We start from the raw sequence: 17,878 nt of genomic DNA, 5'->3' as shown, positions 1-17,878 counted from the left end.
GCATTCATTTGGGTGGGCATAGTGTGAGCCCAGGTTAGTACGGATTTTCCAAAAAGGATAGATGCAAGCTAGGAGTAGGGTTTGGGTAGCCAGGTAAGGCATTTTGATGTATTTGTGATCTGGCAAGTGGAAGAAAATTAACCTCTCATCTTTGACAGTATTAAAACTTACTTCTTAAGGGCCCAAGTTTTTGAATCACAATTAAGGCAGAAAACAGGTGCTGCCACAAATAGTTTCCTTTTAACTTTATGTTGTTTTTTTTCTCTCCTCTTGAAATAATCATTTTCCAACATCAGGTTTTTAAACCCTTCAGCCTTTATTAATGTATAACTTTTATCAGGTTTCACTTTCCTCACTTATAAACAGCGGGTTTTTTTTTTTCTGACTATTTATGATTCCAAGAATATTGTCCTCTCCATTTGGATTTTCGCTAATTACCAGTAGAGGGAGTTTGTCCTCCTATTTTTTTTCTAGTAAATCCAAGGGTTCAGTTACATAGGAATGAAAATCCATCTGTGTACTTAACAGTGTACATTTTTACATGTAAATAATTCATCTTGCCTTAGTGATATTTTCTATATTTTATATCTTAAAATATGTGGTTATTTCACAAAAAATTTACTTTCATTTTACACATGTGAATCTTAAAACTATGGAAATTAAACTTTAATTAAAAATAATTTATTTTTGGGGTGCCTGGGTGGCTCAGTCGGTTAAGCGTCCGACTTCGGCTCAGGTCATGATCTCGCGATCCGTGAGTTCGAGCCCCGCATCGGGCTCTGTGCTGACTGCTCAGAGCCTGGAGTCTGTTTCAGATTCTGTGTCTCCCTCTCTCTCTGACCCTCCCCTGTTCATGCTCTGTCTCTCTCTGTCTCAAAAATAAATAAACGTTAAAAAACTAAAACAATAAAAAATAATTTATTTTTGCATATTAGACCATTAAATCTTGTTATATTTCCTTTGTACGTGGTCCATAAATCTGAATAATACTGAAGAAATATAAAGTAATCTGTATTAATTCAGCTATTAGAAGTGAATAGGAATTATTCATTTTTAAGGCCTCTTGAGTTCTAATTAATACCCTCAAACGGCATTTAAAAGATGCTGTCCTAGCCTGTTACTTATTTTAAAATTAGAAGTTGAGGCAAGACATATTTTTTACTACTAAACTTTGGTAACATAATTGTTTAATGATATAATGAAGCAAAGTTTTATAGCTTTTATCTTTGAATACCAGATGAATATTATAATATTTCCATTTGGAACTGAGACTTTTTGTTCTTGATGATTTACAGAAATGAAAATCTTTATAATCAGATTTTAAATTTAAGGTAAAAGAATGTTTTCTGTTGATGTATCTATATCATTATCAATAAAACTTGACTGATAGATCTAGGAGTATAAAGAGGCAAAGCAAGTGCCTTCAGAGCTTGGAATATACATCCTGGAGCTAGTTTTGCACTTAAATAATTTATAAAGAGCATTTTAAAGTTTGATTTTCTTGATTTCAAAATGTTTTATTTTGCTTTTGTCCACAAATTCATTGTAAATTATTCATCATAAAATTATGAGTTATGTAGTAGTAATTGAATTTATTGACACCCCTGGAGATGATTAGTCAAAGCCTGCTTCTAGGATTCTTTGATGACATTATTTTGACTTTTCTCTTTGTCTAGATTAGAACCAAGCAGAAAATCTTAAGTATTTTAGGTGCCAGGCATTTCCTATTTATCATGCTATTGGAGGGAAAGCGTGCTCAACAAGTTTTAGCTTCCCAGGACCAGGCAAACTTGGAATAAACTGCTGAAAAGAATTCACTAGTTCTCTTGGCTGACAGCTATAAACTTCTGCTGTAAAGAGTGAAAGTATGCAGCTGGCAGGTCAAACATTGGTGATTGCTTTATTGAAACTTTGTTTTGGGAATAAAAAAGGTTAAGTTTGATATACAGATAAAAGCTTTAGGTGTAACTATTACATGTGGCACATCATGGCTGAAAGTATGTCCATAATTCTGAATTGTGACATGATGCGTTTATTTTTTAGTGTTATAATGAAATTGAGGTTTGTTTTTTTTTTACATTTCAGCATTGTTTTCTCACTATAAATTATGTACTGGCTCTTTAAAAGGTACTTTTTGGATTGATGTCCTACAATTATACATTCAGTTCAAGGAAGATGTTTTTTAATTTTCAAAGCTACAATAATAGAATGTTAATTTTTTTATAATAATATCAACAAAAGAAGATACAAAGATGAGTACCTTGAAACTTTGTTTGTATTTGTGTTTGACTGGATGTAAAGTTAAATTGTAGATGTCACCTTATAGGTAACCACAGAAATATTAATCAACCTGTCATTTTAGCAAGAGTATATATGTTGGCAAATAGGAGATTAGAAATGAAGGTATGATTTCCATTTTCATATTGGAAATATATGATGATGTTTTTGGTCTGTAGTTTGTATTTGTAAAGTCCAAATGGCTATCATTCCAAACTCAAAATGAATCATTGACTGTGTCATTTCTGAATTTATACAAATAGTCAACTGTACAGGGCTGTGGTTTAGTGGAGAGAATCCTGGACAAAGTTGTAAGTGAAAAGAGCTAGACTAATAATTGTAAGATCTTGGTCAGGGACTTGCCATGGATATGTTTTCTCATCTATACAGTGAGTAAGTATACCAGATGGGTTATAATGTCTTTTCTAACATGAACATTTTTTTTACTTTTTCAATGTAGTAATAGCTAGGTAGTTATGTTATAGTAGCTGAAATTAACTTGATTTTTTTCTTTTTCTACAGTTTGAATTATTTTACAGCCAGCATTTTAGTGGAAGGAAACTTACATGGTTACATTATCTCTGTACAGGTAAAATGCATTTAATTATATCTAGTGTAGTGAAATTTACCTGATATAATTATGTTAATAATTTAATGGAAGAGATTTCTTACAGCTTAATGATAGTTTTGTTTTGTTTTATTTTTTTCTAATGATAGTTTTTAACCTCTTTTCCTCTGTTTGCCTTGCTGGTTATCATTAAAGCAACTAATAATGAAGTTCAAGTGCAGCACTTTTTAATAGTATAAGTATAAAATTATGCTGTTTTTATTACTGCTTGGTAAGAAAATGTCTGAATTTTGTAATGGTTTCTTACATTTCTGTAACAAACCACTTTATATAGACAGTAGAAATTTTATTTAGAAACCAAGACTTGACAGGTCAGATACTCTTAAAAAAAACCTATTTTCTCTAAATATGTCAAATGTCCTCAGAAATTTCATTAAACATTATAGGATCATAAGGAGATACAAGCATTTGATTTTTCTTTTTGGTGCTATAGTGAACTGCAATAGTAAATACTTTTTCCAGAGTGTCCCAATTAATTTCCAGTAGTTTTTAATTTTAGAAAAGTCAGAATCTGGTCCTTTGCTTCTTTCTGGAACAGTGGGGTCCACTTATTTGACAGTAGGATTCATAACTGAATGACTGTAGACTGTGTGCAGTTGCTCTGAGTTGCCTGAAGATGTTAGCCAAAGCAAACACTCAAAAATTTCTCTACTTTTGCTAAAGCTCTGCTTTGAAAAGTTCATTGAGTCAACTTTCTCTTTCTATAAGAAGGAAAAGGTATCTCTGTTAAGGGTGTATCTCTTAGAAATGGTATAAGAAAATTTGATCAATCAGGTGCCATAACCTTTATTAGGAAATTCTATTCGCTCACTTAAGAAAAATTTCTCTTACCATTTATTTGACTAATTTATATTTGGAATATGATGTCTCATTGTTAGTAATACATATTAGTACGTAATCAGTACACGATAAAACATACTTACACAAGTTTAACTTTATTGAACAAGTTGGACATTTACATTTTTTCAGCAGTTTGTGAAATAAATGATTAAAAAAAATTTTTTTTAACGTTAGTTATTTTTGAGAGAGGCTGAGCGTGAGTGGGGGAGGGGCAGAGAGAGAGGGAGACACAGAATCCGAAGCAGGCTCCAGGCTCCAAGCTGTCAGCACAGAGCCCTAAGCAGGACTCAAAACTCACAAACCACGAGATCATGACCTGAGCTGAAGTCAGATGCTTAACTGACTGAGCCACCCAGGCGCCCCAGAAATGATATTTAATAAGTGGCCAATTTGTACTTGACCTTTAATTTTACATTCTGTTATGAATTTTTTCTATTCTCATTTAGTAAATATAATGGGTTTTAAGAAAAAACATGCTCAACCAGTGTTTTAGATAACTAAAAGAACTAATATATCTTAATGTACTTGAATTTAATTTTTTTTTTTTAATTTTTTTTTTCAACGTTTTTTATTTATTTTTGGGACAGAGAGAGACAGAGCATGAACGGGGGAGGGGCAGAGAGAGAGGGAGACACAGAATCGGAAACAGGCTCCAGGCTCCGAGCCATCAGCCCAGAGCCTGACGTGGGGCTCGAACTCACGGACCGCGAGATCGTGACCTGGCTGAAGTCGGACGCTTAACCGACTGCGCCACCCAGGCGCCCCGAATTTAATTTATTTTTGATATCCATGAATATCTGTCTTGGGGAGTTTAAACTCTCTTTGTTTTTCTCATTACCTCAGCAGTAATCAACCTCCTAAAGTATTTTAATGAGGGGCTCACTTTTTTGGTGTTCAGCAACTTAATTGTAATAGAAATAAAGAAAAAAAACGACATAGTTTTTGCTCTTGGAATTTGACCTGAAAACTGTTACTGATGACACCTAGGTAGGAAAGAGAACAACATTCCTTTTCTGTTTTTGAACATACAGAATTCCAAAGCTGGTCCATGATAACCAGATTTTTGGAGCTCATTTGTTTGTTTTTGTCTTGTTTCAATGTTGTGTATATGTGTCTTCATTAGAGTCAAATAGTTTATTCCTTGGAAAAGATATTGTTAACCTTGTAAATTCGTTTTTGTTTTGAATCACTGAAAGCACTGAAAATACCTGTGATCTATTAGTGAAACCATTGGGTAAAATTTTATTTTGGTTTTGTTTCTCATTTATTCATTTACTCATTAGCAAAAGTTGTCAAACACCATCTGTCTTTAAGATGCTTGTTCTGTGGTTCCCACATTTGTCATAAGGTTCCAGGGCTCCTTTAAAACATTGGCTCTCATTCTAGACTAAGAGTTTTGTTTCTTGAGAACCCCTATTACTCATACCTTTACATATAATCAAAATTATTCTTTCCTAATCCATTTGTACATTATTCCAGGTATTATTTGTATTGTAATCCAAGAGTCTTTACAAATGGTTGGAGATGGGGTATAAAGTGATATTTGGAGAAACTTAGAATCAGGAGATGTCAGGTTATTAGCCTATTAAGTCTATAACCTTGAGCAAATTACTTAACTTCTCTGAGCCTATTGCCTCATCTTTCACTTTGAAAAATTCATTTATAACCCAGAGAACATCTTTGTCCCAAGTACTTCTGTATGCCAAGTACAGATAAAATACAGAGCCTCAGCCCTCAAAAAGCTCACATCTAATGGGAGGATAGACAAGTAAATAATTATGGTAAATGTTTTGAATGTTGTAATAGGTGAGCCCAGGGTTTTAGTTTCCCATAGATTGGTGGTAGCAAATAGCTCCTGGTGAAGGAAACCTTCTGAGTAAATAACATCTAAACTTGGTTTTCAAGGATGAATAGGACTTAGCCAAGATAGGCAAAGAAGAATGTTGAGAGCATATTACCAACAGAGGTAAGAATTTTAAGAAGTAAGCAATCTATGCTATCAGATGTGACAGAGATACTGAATGAGAGAAAGATAAAAATTCCATTGGATTTATGACTAGGACATTGGGTAGAATTATTCTGAGAGAACAACTGGATGAAGAAATGACAAATACAGAACCTGGAAACTTACACTGGATATAAATAAATTTTATTTATGGCATATCAAGATTTTATAGGAATCCCAAGTCAGCTGCTGAGAGATAAGTTGAGAAATAAATTCAAGGGAAGTAACACTTCATTGGTTAATACATAGCTATGTAGATAATACATAAATAATACATATAATTAGATTATATAAGCAATTAATGAACTATTAGTCATATAAGTATTGATTATTTGCCAAAATCTAATCTGGCAAATTTGCCAAAATCAAAATCCCACCATATTGCACATACCTTAAAAGGTAATGATCCTATCCTTGACTGAATTCTCTTTCATTATTGATTTCAAATACTTTGACAGTTAAAATTGTGAGGGATTTTAATATTACCTAATGTCCAGTCCATATTTAGATTTCCTTGGTTGTCCCCAAAGAGACCTTAATGCCTGTTTTAATGTAATCAGAGGTCACTGATTGCATTTGGTTATTGTGTCTTCCTACTTCCTTTCCCTACCACCTCTTCCTTAACCCCCTTTACCCCTCTTGACATACTTTTTTGAAAAGACCAGACAGTGTTTTGGATTTGTCACATTATTATAGATGTATTTGATTTGTTTTCTATTCCCTATACTTTCTGTAAATTAGTATTTCTGAAATTAGGTTCAAAAGTTTGATTCTATTCAAATTATACTGTCGGCAAGAATACTTCTTAGGCAGCTCTATATACTTCATAATGTACCAGAAGGGATATAATATCAGGTTATCCCACTATTAGAGACTCTAATGTTGGACACCTGGTTAAGGTGGTGACCACCAGATAGCTTCATTGTAAAGATACTCTTTTCCCTTTTCAATTAACAGGTGATCTGAGGGGAGATACCTAGGTCCCATATGAATACCCTTTTTCAGGAACAGCTCTATCTAATGGTTTTGGCACCCACGGATGATCATGGCTTGAATCAGTTATTTCATTACTGATTGCAAATTGGCGATACTCTATCACTCATTCAGCATTTAGTAGCTGACATTCTTCTGTAAAGAAAAGCTTTCCCTTAGAGACTAAGGAGCCGACAGGTAATGGGAAAGTAACTTGGATGAAACTATTAAGAGAGTTCTGCCCACTTGTTAACTTCCTGTAGTTGTAAATACCTCTTGAGTTATGGTTGGCTTATTTTTTCAAAGTTTGTGTGTATCAGAATGTTTTGTTCTAGTTTGAAGTTTCATCAAGTTTGCCAGCCTGTTCTGTAGGTAAAATGACCTCGTTTGTATCTTCTGTTTCTGTTTATGGCAGTAACTAAATGAATCGTCCAAATTTGGGATTTCCTACCCTGCCCCACATATTCCCTCTATGCTTTTCCCATTTTTTTTTCTTCTGTGAGCTAATGAGTACTGTGGTGCTTTTCAGTGGTACTGAAAAGGTGGCAAGAGGCCCATGTGCCCCTAATGCTGACAACTAAAAAATAGCAGGGGAAAAAAAAAGTATTACAAAACTAGTTTTCCTCTTATTAAATGTTGCAGAATGAACTTAATAATAAATGCTACATTGACCCTTTATTTACATTGACCCTTTCCTTGCATTGTCTCTTAATGTTCCTTGGGTTCTGGTGGTGATGAAAGACTGCTTGGTGTGGCAGGAGATGCATTCTGTGTCCAAACCCATGGCAGCATGTTATAGCATCCATAAAGTGTTGCCTGAGGTCCCACTTCATCATCTGCATGTTTGATGCATTACTTCGTACTTGTTTCTGACATATGATTGAAACAGTCATTACACAAATTATGTACAGTTTATGTGATATCTTGCTTCTCACCATATTTCCCAAACTGAAATGTTGAGGTGAGAGTCCTTAAAGTATTTTTGGTACTGATTGTTGGCAGGACACTCCTAATGTTAACTTTTTACTTAAACTCTGTTAAGCCCTCCTTTCATGAAAATTCAGAGATAAGGCATATTTTTCTTTAGGGTTTCTAAATAATTATCTGAATAACAGTTATTTTTGAAATAGGTTGAAGCACAATAAAAATTGGAATAGGCATCTGCATGATAATCAGTGGCAAATTGACTTGATATCCTTTAAATTTTTTAATTACATAATGAATAAATAAGCACAACATCTTGATCAGAGATCCTAATTACCACTCACAGGGAGAATGTAGCCTCTGGGGTAAGTTCATGTGAAATATAGCCTCTTTGAGTATAATGTAGAGCTTTAAAACCAGATCTTGTAATGGTTTAGTTTATAATCCATTAATAGTCGAATAATTCAGGGTGTGTAAGAGACAGAGAGAAATACAGCCACTAAACCACAGCTTTATGCTTTATGTCCTAAAGGAAATTGTTGGTTGACCTGCGTTAACTTTACATGTTATAGAGTGCATACATGTTTGTCATACAGTTTATTATAAACTTTTCAGTGCACTGCCTCCCTGGGGTGTTGCAGAACTTCAGTGAGCCTAAACCCGCTGTATCCTTTATAGCTTTCCAGAGTAGTGTAGTATCTAGAACTTGTTTATTCTATCAACTATTTCATCAAAATAATGTATCTTTTTGTCTCTTCTCCCATTTGTTTGCCCCTAGAAAGTTACTGAGAAGAAAAATGTTTGTTTATGAGACAAAATAGCATTGTTAAATTTTGGCAGAAACTGGAGGTTAGAGCCACAGGAGAAGCATCTCCCGTGTGCTTGTAGACCTCCCTGTGTGCTTGAACCTTGCCAGATAGACACCCCTGAGGCAGTTACTGGTAGCAGGCTGTCATTCTCTCCTTTTGTCCATTTCTCCTCCTACCCTCACCTCCTCTTACTGCTTTTTTTCATGCCTAAGTCTTAGCTTTCCTATTAACTTTTAGAGACATTGTTACCTACTGGTAGAGGTATTTTAGTTTAATTGTGATTTATACTGCCTACTCAAAACTAACAGTCCTCCCTCCACCCCCCAAACAAACAAAATGATTACATTGCTGGCAAGAATGGCTTTATAACAATTTAATAAGTCCTTGGCTCATTCTTTCAGGAGAAAGTAGCTGAAATAAACAATTACTCAAGTAATTTTGAAATGTTTCTTTGATGATAAGTTTATTGTCACAATTTTGTTTTAATTGTAGGTGAAGTTAAAATGAACTATTTGGGCAAACCATATGTAGCCATGGTTACAACATACCAAATGGCAGTTCTTCTTGCCTTTAACAACAGTGAAACTGTCAGCTATAAAGAGCTTCAAGACAGCACTCAAATGAATGAAAAGGAACTGACAAAAACAATCAAATCATTACTTGATGTGAAAATGATTAACCATGATTCAGAAAAGGTATGGGGAATTTAAGCATTATAAACATTACAGCTTTTTCATGAGATGTTTGCAGTTTTTCAAGTAAGGTTATAATTGGCAATGTCCCTTGTACTTTGGAACACACTTGAGTGCGGAGCCAGCTGCATTACTGTAGGCTCCTTACAGCTGTGAGCTTGTGCAGTCACAGAGAAGTTGGTGACTGTGTTCCCTTTACAGTTTGATTTTATTTGTCCTATACTGTGACAGTTTCCTGAAAATTGTGTAAGAATTGCCACTGAGTAGATTCTGGTTAATTGAGGTTAAAAACAGTAGCATATTGTAAATCTTTCTGTTTGTTTTTTGTTCCATGTGTTTAGTTGATATTTAATTACATGATTCTGTAATAGGAAATGACCATCTATTGATGTTTCTTTGTGTGCATATTTAGTTTGTGTAACCATCCCAAATGCTCTCAATCTCCTGTTCCCTCATTCCAGGACTCAACTAATAACCACCATATATTTGTAATATCTGTCACAAGAAGAGCAAGCCAGTAATCTACTTCTTTTCTTTGTAGCTTTTTTTCCTAATAACAAGTTTTTGTTGTTGTTACAGTATATTTTAGACACTTAAATCGTTGTTTAAGAAGCAGATATGAGTTAAGTGTCCTATTTCAAATTGTGCCTATAAGAAAAAATTCTCATAAATTGTGTTTCATTTTTGTTTTGGTGAAGTTAATAGCCTACAGTTTCTCTCATCAGTTCATTTAATCCGATGATATTTTGTAGCCTATCATTGAGCAGCTTTAAATAGCATGTATTCTGAAAGTCAAATAAAGCTTTTCTTAATACTGAGAAATGATTAATTTTTCTGACTTCAGAATCTTAACAAAATATTAACTTCTTAATATTAAGATTTTAATTAATGCAATTAGTTATAATTTAAGCATGAATTTTTAAACTTAAAACTTAAAATTTGAAGTATAAATTTTTAGCTAAATTAAGTGCTTAAGAAGTTGTATAGTTTTCTAAAATGTATTATTTTTGCTGCCCAGGAGTGTTCAAAATAAATACAGATTGCTTATTCGCACATTAAATTTTAATTATGAATGCCATTCCTTAGCAGAACTTCTTAGGTTATTATTGAAGATGGTTCATTTGCCAAGTGCTTTTTGATCCCGCTGATGGAGAAAACTCACTATAGGACATGAGTGGCTTTCTTAAGCCTGATAGAGAAGTTGTGATTATAAAAATTGGTTTGACAACTTTCACTTGAGAAAAGGCCACTTGCTTCTGGCAGAGTGAATAAAACATGAATTGGAGGGTAAACTTCATCAGAACCACGCCAGAGTCACGTGTGCCACGGGAAACCAGTTGCTTCTGTAGTCCAGTTATTTATCATCGATATTTTGTTACTGCAGCACAAGACCATTGGTTGCTCACTTTTTCAAAATGGGGTGACAGTAGGTCATAAAAATTAAAATGTTAAATTCTGTTTAAGCCAATGAGCTTTGACCCTTTATCTAGTGGTAATATACATAATAGTTGGGCCATAAAATAGCTTATTTCTAAATGTTAAACAGATTAAAATTCAAGTGTAAAACTAGAAAAGAATTGTTTTTTGCTTTCTTTGACAGAAGACAGTTACTTTTCTCTTAAATAATCTTTGTAATGTAAAATGATGAGAGTTGAGTCTTCTTTGCTTGGCCATTTCATTTTAAGGCATATTATTTGTAGCAACTCCTATTTAATGATTTTAATTTTGATAAATATGAATGAATTATTTTTAATTATAGGAAGACATTGATGCAGAATCTTCATTTTCATTAAATATGAACTTTAGCAGTAAAAGAACAAAATTTAAAATTACTACATCGATGCAGAAAGACACCCCACAGGTAAGTGCTTTTTAATGTTGTTTCTCTTGGAAATATTTAAGCATTGGACTTCACAAGTGTAACTGAGAGAATGCAAAACTTTGCACATCAAAAGTAATAATTTGATGCATTTTTTTTCTGGTTTATTCTCTGCATTTACTAACCTTACAAACAAACAAACCCGCTGCCAGTATCTTAGATTATAAAAATAGTAATATAATGGGTATTTAAGGAAAAGGGTATTGTAGTATTGTCACATTTGCTTTTAGACAAAATGTGGAGCATTGCTTTGCATTCTTCACAAAAATTCCTACCTTGACTAGTGATATAATCTCTCACATTTTTCATTTGTAAAATAAAGAAAAGCTTTATAACATATTTCTTTCAAAGAGAAGTTGAAAATGTTTCTAACTTTACATCCTGCCCCATGTCCAGTTAAAAGATAGGATGTCGGGCCCTCTCCAAGAACTTATTCCCCCATGGGAGACAGATGTTAGTTAATTATGACTAAATTTCAACACAAAAATGTTTGAGATCTCATTTTTCTCTAGGCTATTGAATAATAATTTATAATATGTGGGTTGTATTTTGTCTTTTAAAAGCTGTTATGAGAGCCCTATTAATGTGGCATTGCCTGCTTCTATGCCTCACTCTACTGTGTTTCCTTGAGCTGTGTGGAGATAGGCCCTTTGTGGCTCATCCTTCCCTGCTTCTCTGCTTGAGCCAAATAGAATCTTTCACAGCTCTTCTCCTTGAGGCCTGATCCAGTATGCACAGTTACTAAAGCATCTAAAAGCATATATGTGGTATATAGTCTGTACTCCCCGACAGGACAGAAATTTGAAAATTATTGAAAATCTGAAAATCATTTAAATTCTCCTTTATTGCTTATTTACATTAAATACATTTTACAGTAGTGTTAATTTTTTTAATAACCTTCCAACTTTAACCCAAGAAATTATAAATAACTCACTGTAGATATTCCTTTGGTAATGGTTATGTGGTAATGGGCACATGTTAACTACATAATTTGATGCTCAGTATTGATTGGAAATTTATTTAAACTCATTGATAGAATGAATTATGAAAGGTTCAGTGACTAGTGTCTCATTTGCTCTTTTTTCCCCCCTGTGAAACAGGAAATGGAGCAGACTAGAAGTGCTGTAGATGAGGACCGGAAAATGTATCTCCAAGCTGCTATAGTTCGTATCATGAAAGCACGAAAAGTACTTCGGCATAATGCCCTTATTCAAGAGGTAAAAGGCAGGGAAGTCCTCAAGGCTTTTTGGGGCAAAGGGTATTATCAATGTATGGATTAGGAATGTTTCTTTGTAAACATGATACAGAAATAATATGATTCCCAAATAGCATAAAGAAATGTCTCATTACTTAATGAGAACAGTACTCACTTATAATTTCAGTATTAAGTTCAGATTTCCCTTGGCTTAGATTTAGAGAGCTAAGTTCACCAGTATATTGAGCCTCCTGTCCAGTTATTGAAGGAAATTGACTGTATCAAGTATTCATTCATTCCATAAATATAGGAGTGTCTACCATGTGATAGAGGGTTATGCACATCATTAGGGATGTGGTGCAGAGCAACACAAGATATGGTTCCTGACCATCTAATAGGGAAGAAATACATGACTGAAGTAGTATGCAAGCAAAAAATAAAAATTCCATTAACATGCACTGAGAAAGAGATACAGTACTGTGAGAATGTACACGGAAGCATTGACTTAGGGGATTTGGGGGGAAGGTTTCTGGAGAAAGTGTTAGTTCAGCAAGGACTTGAAAGTTTGGCAAGGGTGAAATGGAAGTTGGAGCATGTGTACATGTATTTAGATAGATTAGTGAATAGTTTAATTTTGTTATGTGTGAAAATTATTAGATTTTGCTATATCTGTGTTTTGCATTTTAATTCCTTCACAACATAAACATTAGGCTTTTCCCCTATTTTACATAAAAATTTTATGTCATCAAAATTGATTTAAATTGTTCCCTCTCCCCTTGTGCAATGCCCTCTGAGCTAAAACAGTTTAATACTGTTCATGGCATTCACTTGTTTGATGTATCATACCCATGCATTTAGGATGATTTTATTCAGTTTAATTAATATAATTTCATAATTACTTTAAGCATACTTTTCCCATATGGATTAGGTCTATTTGATGGAACCTCACTCAATGCATTGGAAGCATGTCATATCCGATTAGTTAGTAATGATTTATAACTGACTGATTAGCAGTAGTTTGACACATCAATGTCTCTCTCCAACAGGTGATTAGCCAGTCAAGAGCTAGGTTTAATCCTAGTATCAGCATGATTAAGAAGTGTATTGAAGTTCTGATAGACAAACAGTACATCGAACGCAGCCAAGCGTCAGCAGATGAATACAGTTACGTAGCGTGATGTCGCTCTCCTCTAGTGTGGGTGTGAGAAGATCATTGCCATCACCATTTGGTGTGTTCCTGTGGGAAAAAGCAGGCCTGTGCCTCCATAATTTGGTCATTTGGCAGCCCCTGTTTTTCTGCTGTTTACAACATCACCAGTGCCACGTCATGAGCGTCAGAGAAAATGCCTAGAGATATTTCAAGCTCATGTCATTATGACATTTCTTAAAACTTTATTAAAAGAATGAGTGAAGTATTGCTGAAATGTGGAAATTTGGTTGGGTACCATGCTTTTTCTCCCCTTCACGTTTGCAGTTGATGTGTTTTTTTTTTTTTTTTTTTTTAATGTATCTTAAAGGACATAAAATAAAAAACTTAAATATTGTAATATGACAGATAACCTAATAATTGTATCTACATTAAAATGACAAACATGATATTGCTGCTTGTCAAATAAAAAAAATAAAGAAATAGAATGCCTTTTTTATGTGGATGGAGCATCACACATAATAGTATAAATATAAATGTTCATGAGTCATCAAAGCAGCTAATGAAGCTTTAGTTGCATTTTTATCTGAATGGTTTAACTCGCTTTTACTCCTACTTAAGTCCTACATGAAAAATGTCTAGATTATTGTTCTTGAATGCATAAAAATGCATTCAACATAAAGAATGTTTTATTTTTATGGACTGGAACTACATTGGATATGAGCATTTTGAATGTTGAGGATTTAATTCTATCAAGAGTTTCTGGTGATATGCTTACACCGCAGAAATAAAGGATGAGGAGAATATGTGGTGGCCTCAAGTCTGGATAGAAAGTGTTTCTCATCCAGAAGTTGTCTTTTATTTTCATAATACATTAATTCTAATGTAGACAGATACCCAGCTGTCTTACCTCTCCTTCTACCTTTCTCTGAGTTATAGGAGATCCTGTGATACCAGTGTATTCCTTCCATTCTCTTACCTGTGTATTACCCTTACACCCCTATACATTTTGATACTAAATTCACTCTCATAAGTCACAGGTGTGCTTAGCAATGTGTAACCTAAATACCTTTGTTTTTGTCTGTATGGTGCATTACACCGGATGCCACTTATTATAGACATGAAATTCCACTATTTTGTTTATTATATATGTTAACAACAGTATTAGACTACTCCAGTCTATTATATTTATTACCCATCTATAAGCTGGAATATTTTAAAGAGTATCCCATGTGAATCATTTTACTTACAGTACTTTAGTTTGTATCTCTGACAGATAAGATCTTTTTTAAAAACAACAAAAACACAACTTTAATGACATTATTACACCTAACAAAAAATAATTACTTAATATCATCTAATATGTGGTCTTGTTGCAAAAATGGCTTCTGCAGTTGGTTTGTTCGATTGCACTTTTTCTGACTCATGTCTCTTTAAGTGTTGGGAAAATCTAAGCTTATAACGACTTACTTATAAACTGTATCTCTCATTTTACCTTTCTTTCTAGAGAGGAAGTAATGGCAAACCATACAATATTGTACATTCACTGTCAAAAAACAAACCTTGTTTTGATGACTTGTTGATAAAGTTTCCAAATTGACTCCTTTTTTCTTAAATATTTATAAATGTTAAATTAAGTCTTGGTATCTAAATTGTCAAGAAAATATATTATATTGAAAAATGGACAAAATACTTGTGCTGAGGTCTACAGAAGTGACTGCCAAGAGTTTTCTTCACATCTTTTTCTCATTTTACCAGAAAGGAAACATTAAAGATATACTCACGCATGAGGAGGAAGAGGCCAGATACACTTAACCAAGTCACCATCCAAGAGGGAGCAGCGTTTAGAATGAATTCTAGCACAGACCTTCTGCTGAGGAGAATGAAGGGAAGGCTGCAGTCTTGTCAAGTTAGGTCAGGCACTTGAAATCATTACGAGCCTAGCACATAGCCCAGAGCACTAACCTGACAGGCCCTGTGTACGGTACCTAGTGCTTGTGGGCAGAGGAGGTCAAAGCTACAAAAGGGGAAGAAGCGGAAGGAGAGGAAAGGGTTCTCTGTGCTTTATCTTGGAAAACAAAAATAATGTGAGCAAAACTTTCAGAAGTTCTTAAAAAATTATTATTAATACTGAGGTAGTTAATGTGTGAGTCAGTGATACATTTTCCAGCCAGACAGCATGCTGCTTTTGTTCACGTTCTGTCCTTCTCTTTGAAACCAGATTATTTTAATTGCTGCTGTAGTTTTATTCTAGGGGTTTAGTCTAAGATTTTATGACCGTTTGCTTTAATATAAACAAAGATATACTCTGGGGTTTGTGCTTTGCTTTATTTATAACGTACTACCTTTATAGGATTTTATAACCTGTATATGCTACAATGCTATAAAGTTCTGTTAATTTTTTTAACTTTTATTGAGTACAGACTGTGACTGGTGCTTCCTCATATGTTATTTTGTTTGACCTTCCGATAATCCTGTTAACCAGGCAATGCTCCTCTCTCATAGAAGAGGAAACCAAATGAAGAGTTTTCCAGGAGTCATTGTCAGGGACCGCAGAACCTGAATTTAAATCCTAGTCAAAATTGTGGACCTAATAAATACAGTCTCTCTCTTTCTCTTTCTCTCTCTCTCACTCTATATATAAAATAGCCTGTAAGATAGAAGTAACTTCATTTTATACATAAAGAATAGTTTTTCCTGACTTTTCAGAGCAAAAATTTGTTTCTAGGTGATTTGTGAGAATAAACACTTCATATTTGGGATGCCTGGGTGGCTCAGTCAGTTGAGTGTCTGACTTCAGCTCAGGGCATGATCTCACAAGTTTGAGCCCCGCGTCAGGCTCTGTGCTGACAGCTCAGAGCCTGGAGCCTGCTTTGGATTCTGTGTCTCTCTCTCTTTCTCTGCCCTCCCCCACTCAAAAATAAATAAACATTAAAAAAACTTTTTTTAAACACTTCATATTTCAGTTTCTTAAGATATTTAAGATATAAATATACATGTTAAGCAACTTTGCTCATAGCTGATTCATGGCGGAAGGTACTTGTGAATTTAATATTTTACCTTCACATGTACAGCTATAGAATATCTATTTCAAGTGTATATATATATATCCTTAATATACATATACTTAATGCAAACCTGTGTTCGGTTAAAATTTTTTGAGTTATAGTAGCAGTGGATAATTTATTGAGCTCTTAATCTTTGGTACCTAGTACACATTCTTAGTTGAGCAAGGTCAAAGTAAAGATGTGAACTTTTAAAATACTAGGCCTAAGGGCAGTTGTACATAGACTGTAGCTAAATGAGTAGAAAAATATGGAGAGGTCCACTGATTGAAGTTCATGAAGCATATCTAAAGCTGAAGCAATTAAATAAGGCAATCTTTATGTGAGACATACAATCTCAAGGGCTAGACTTCATTAAAGGTAGGATTCACTGATGGGGAGAAGTCATTTTTATATGTAGTGACTATATGACACAGGAAATTCTAAGGGTTTTTCCTTCCCCTGCTCTCCATCCATAGTTCAGCCAATTCACCTTTCATCATCTAACAAACATTTACTGGTGCCAGGGTATTATGTGAGTACAATTGCTGAAGTGATAAGCAAAAAAGATATAGTCTGTGCCAACATGGAACTTTTAGACTTGTAACAGTCATAAATACACCATTTCAAGTGTACACGCTTATGAAGGAAAGCCTTGGGTACTTTGAGAAGGGTTGCATAAGAGAGGTTAGAAGGGCAGGAAATGAGACAGGGAGAGCATATTCTAACCAGTAACAGCAAAGATCCTGAAGTAAGAAGCACCAGCTATAACCTAAGAATCAAAACCTCTCTGAATGAATGATGTGGATTTTACACAGGGGAGTTACATTTGTGCATATATATATATTTTTTTTTCCTTGGGTGGTAGGTGTATGAATATTCATTTCATTATGCTCTATAGTGTACATATTTCAATTTTTTCTTTGGTGTTTGCAAACTATTTCAAAATCCTGATTGCAAATTTCAGTGGAAAACGGGTAACCTGCATTAATGTGAAGAATAGACTCTAGAGGGCTGATGGCAAATAGTGTGGATACTTAGGAGACTGGTGAGGTGAGCAGTTAGGGTGGTGACAGCGGCCATCTCCAGAGTGATAAAGTAGATAAAATTAACACAATAATGGGTTAATTTGATAACACATCTTAATGGGTTGGGATAGGGTGAATGAGGGAGGAAAGGGGTGAGTCAAAGATGGCCTATTGATTCAGTGAGTTAGGAGAACTTTGGAAGACGAAGAGGATGGAAGAGGAACATAATGAGCTTGGTTATAACACCTTGCATCTGATGTGCTTTTGAGATAACCTAATGTAACAGGCCGTTGGCTATACAGGTCTGAAACTACTGCGTAGGTGCTCCTCTCCTGAATCTTAGAAACTATTACCTAGAGGCTTTTTGATCCATTCTCCTTTCTTTGACTCTTTGCCATGAATTAACAATGTCCAGGTTAAATGTGATCAAAGAGAAAC

The 17,878-nt window shown here is 34.3% G+C and overlaps 1 protein-coding gene across 7 annotated transcripts in view; it reads left to right on the top strand.

Moving 5' to 3' along the window:
* The window catches only part of CUL2 (cullin 2), a 157,420-nt gene extending 141,645 nt beyond the window's left edge, over window positions 1-15,775 (top strand). For all 7 annotated transcript variants that reach the window (XM_049626973.1, XM_049626974.1, XM_049626971.1 and 4 more), the window contains 5 exons: window positions 2,800-2,866; window positions 8,948-9,150; window positions 10,907-11,008; window positions 12,127-12,243; window positions 13,268-15,775. In XM_049626973.1, the coding sequence (XP_049482930.1) occupies window positions 2,800-2,866; window positions 8,948-9,150; window positions 10,907-11,008; window positions 12,127-12,243; window positions 13,268-13,399 (621 nt within the window). In that variant the 3' untranslated portion in view covers window positions 13,400-15,775. The remainder of the gene's footprint in view (window positions 1-2,799; window positions 2,867-8,947; window positions 9,151-10,906; window positions 11,009-12,126; window positions 12,244-13,267) is intronic.
* The last annotated feature ends 2,103 nt before the right edge of the window (window positions 15,776-17,878 follow it).

Source organism: Panthera uncia, chromosome B4 (assembly GCF_023721935.1).
Source record: "Panthera uncia isolate 11264 chromosome B4, Puncia_PCG_1.0, whole genome shotgun sequence".
Classification (NCBI taxonomy): domain Eukaryota; kingdom Metazoa; phylum Chordata; class Mammalia; order Carnivora; family Felidae; genus Panthera; species Panthera uncia.
This window is presented reverse-complemented; position numbering and strand designations above follow the sequence as displayed.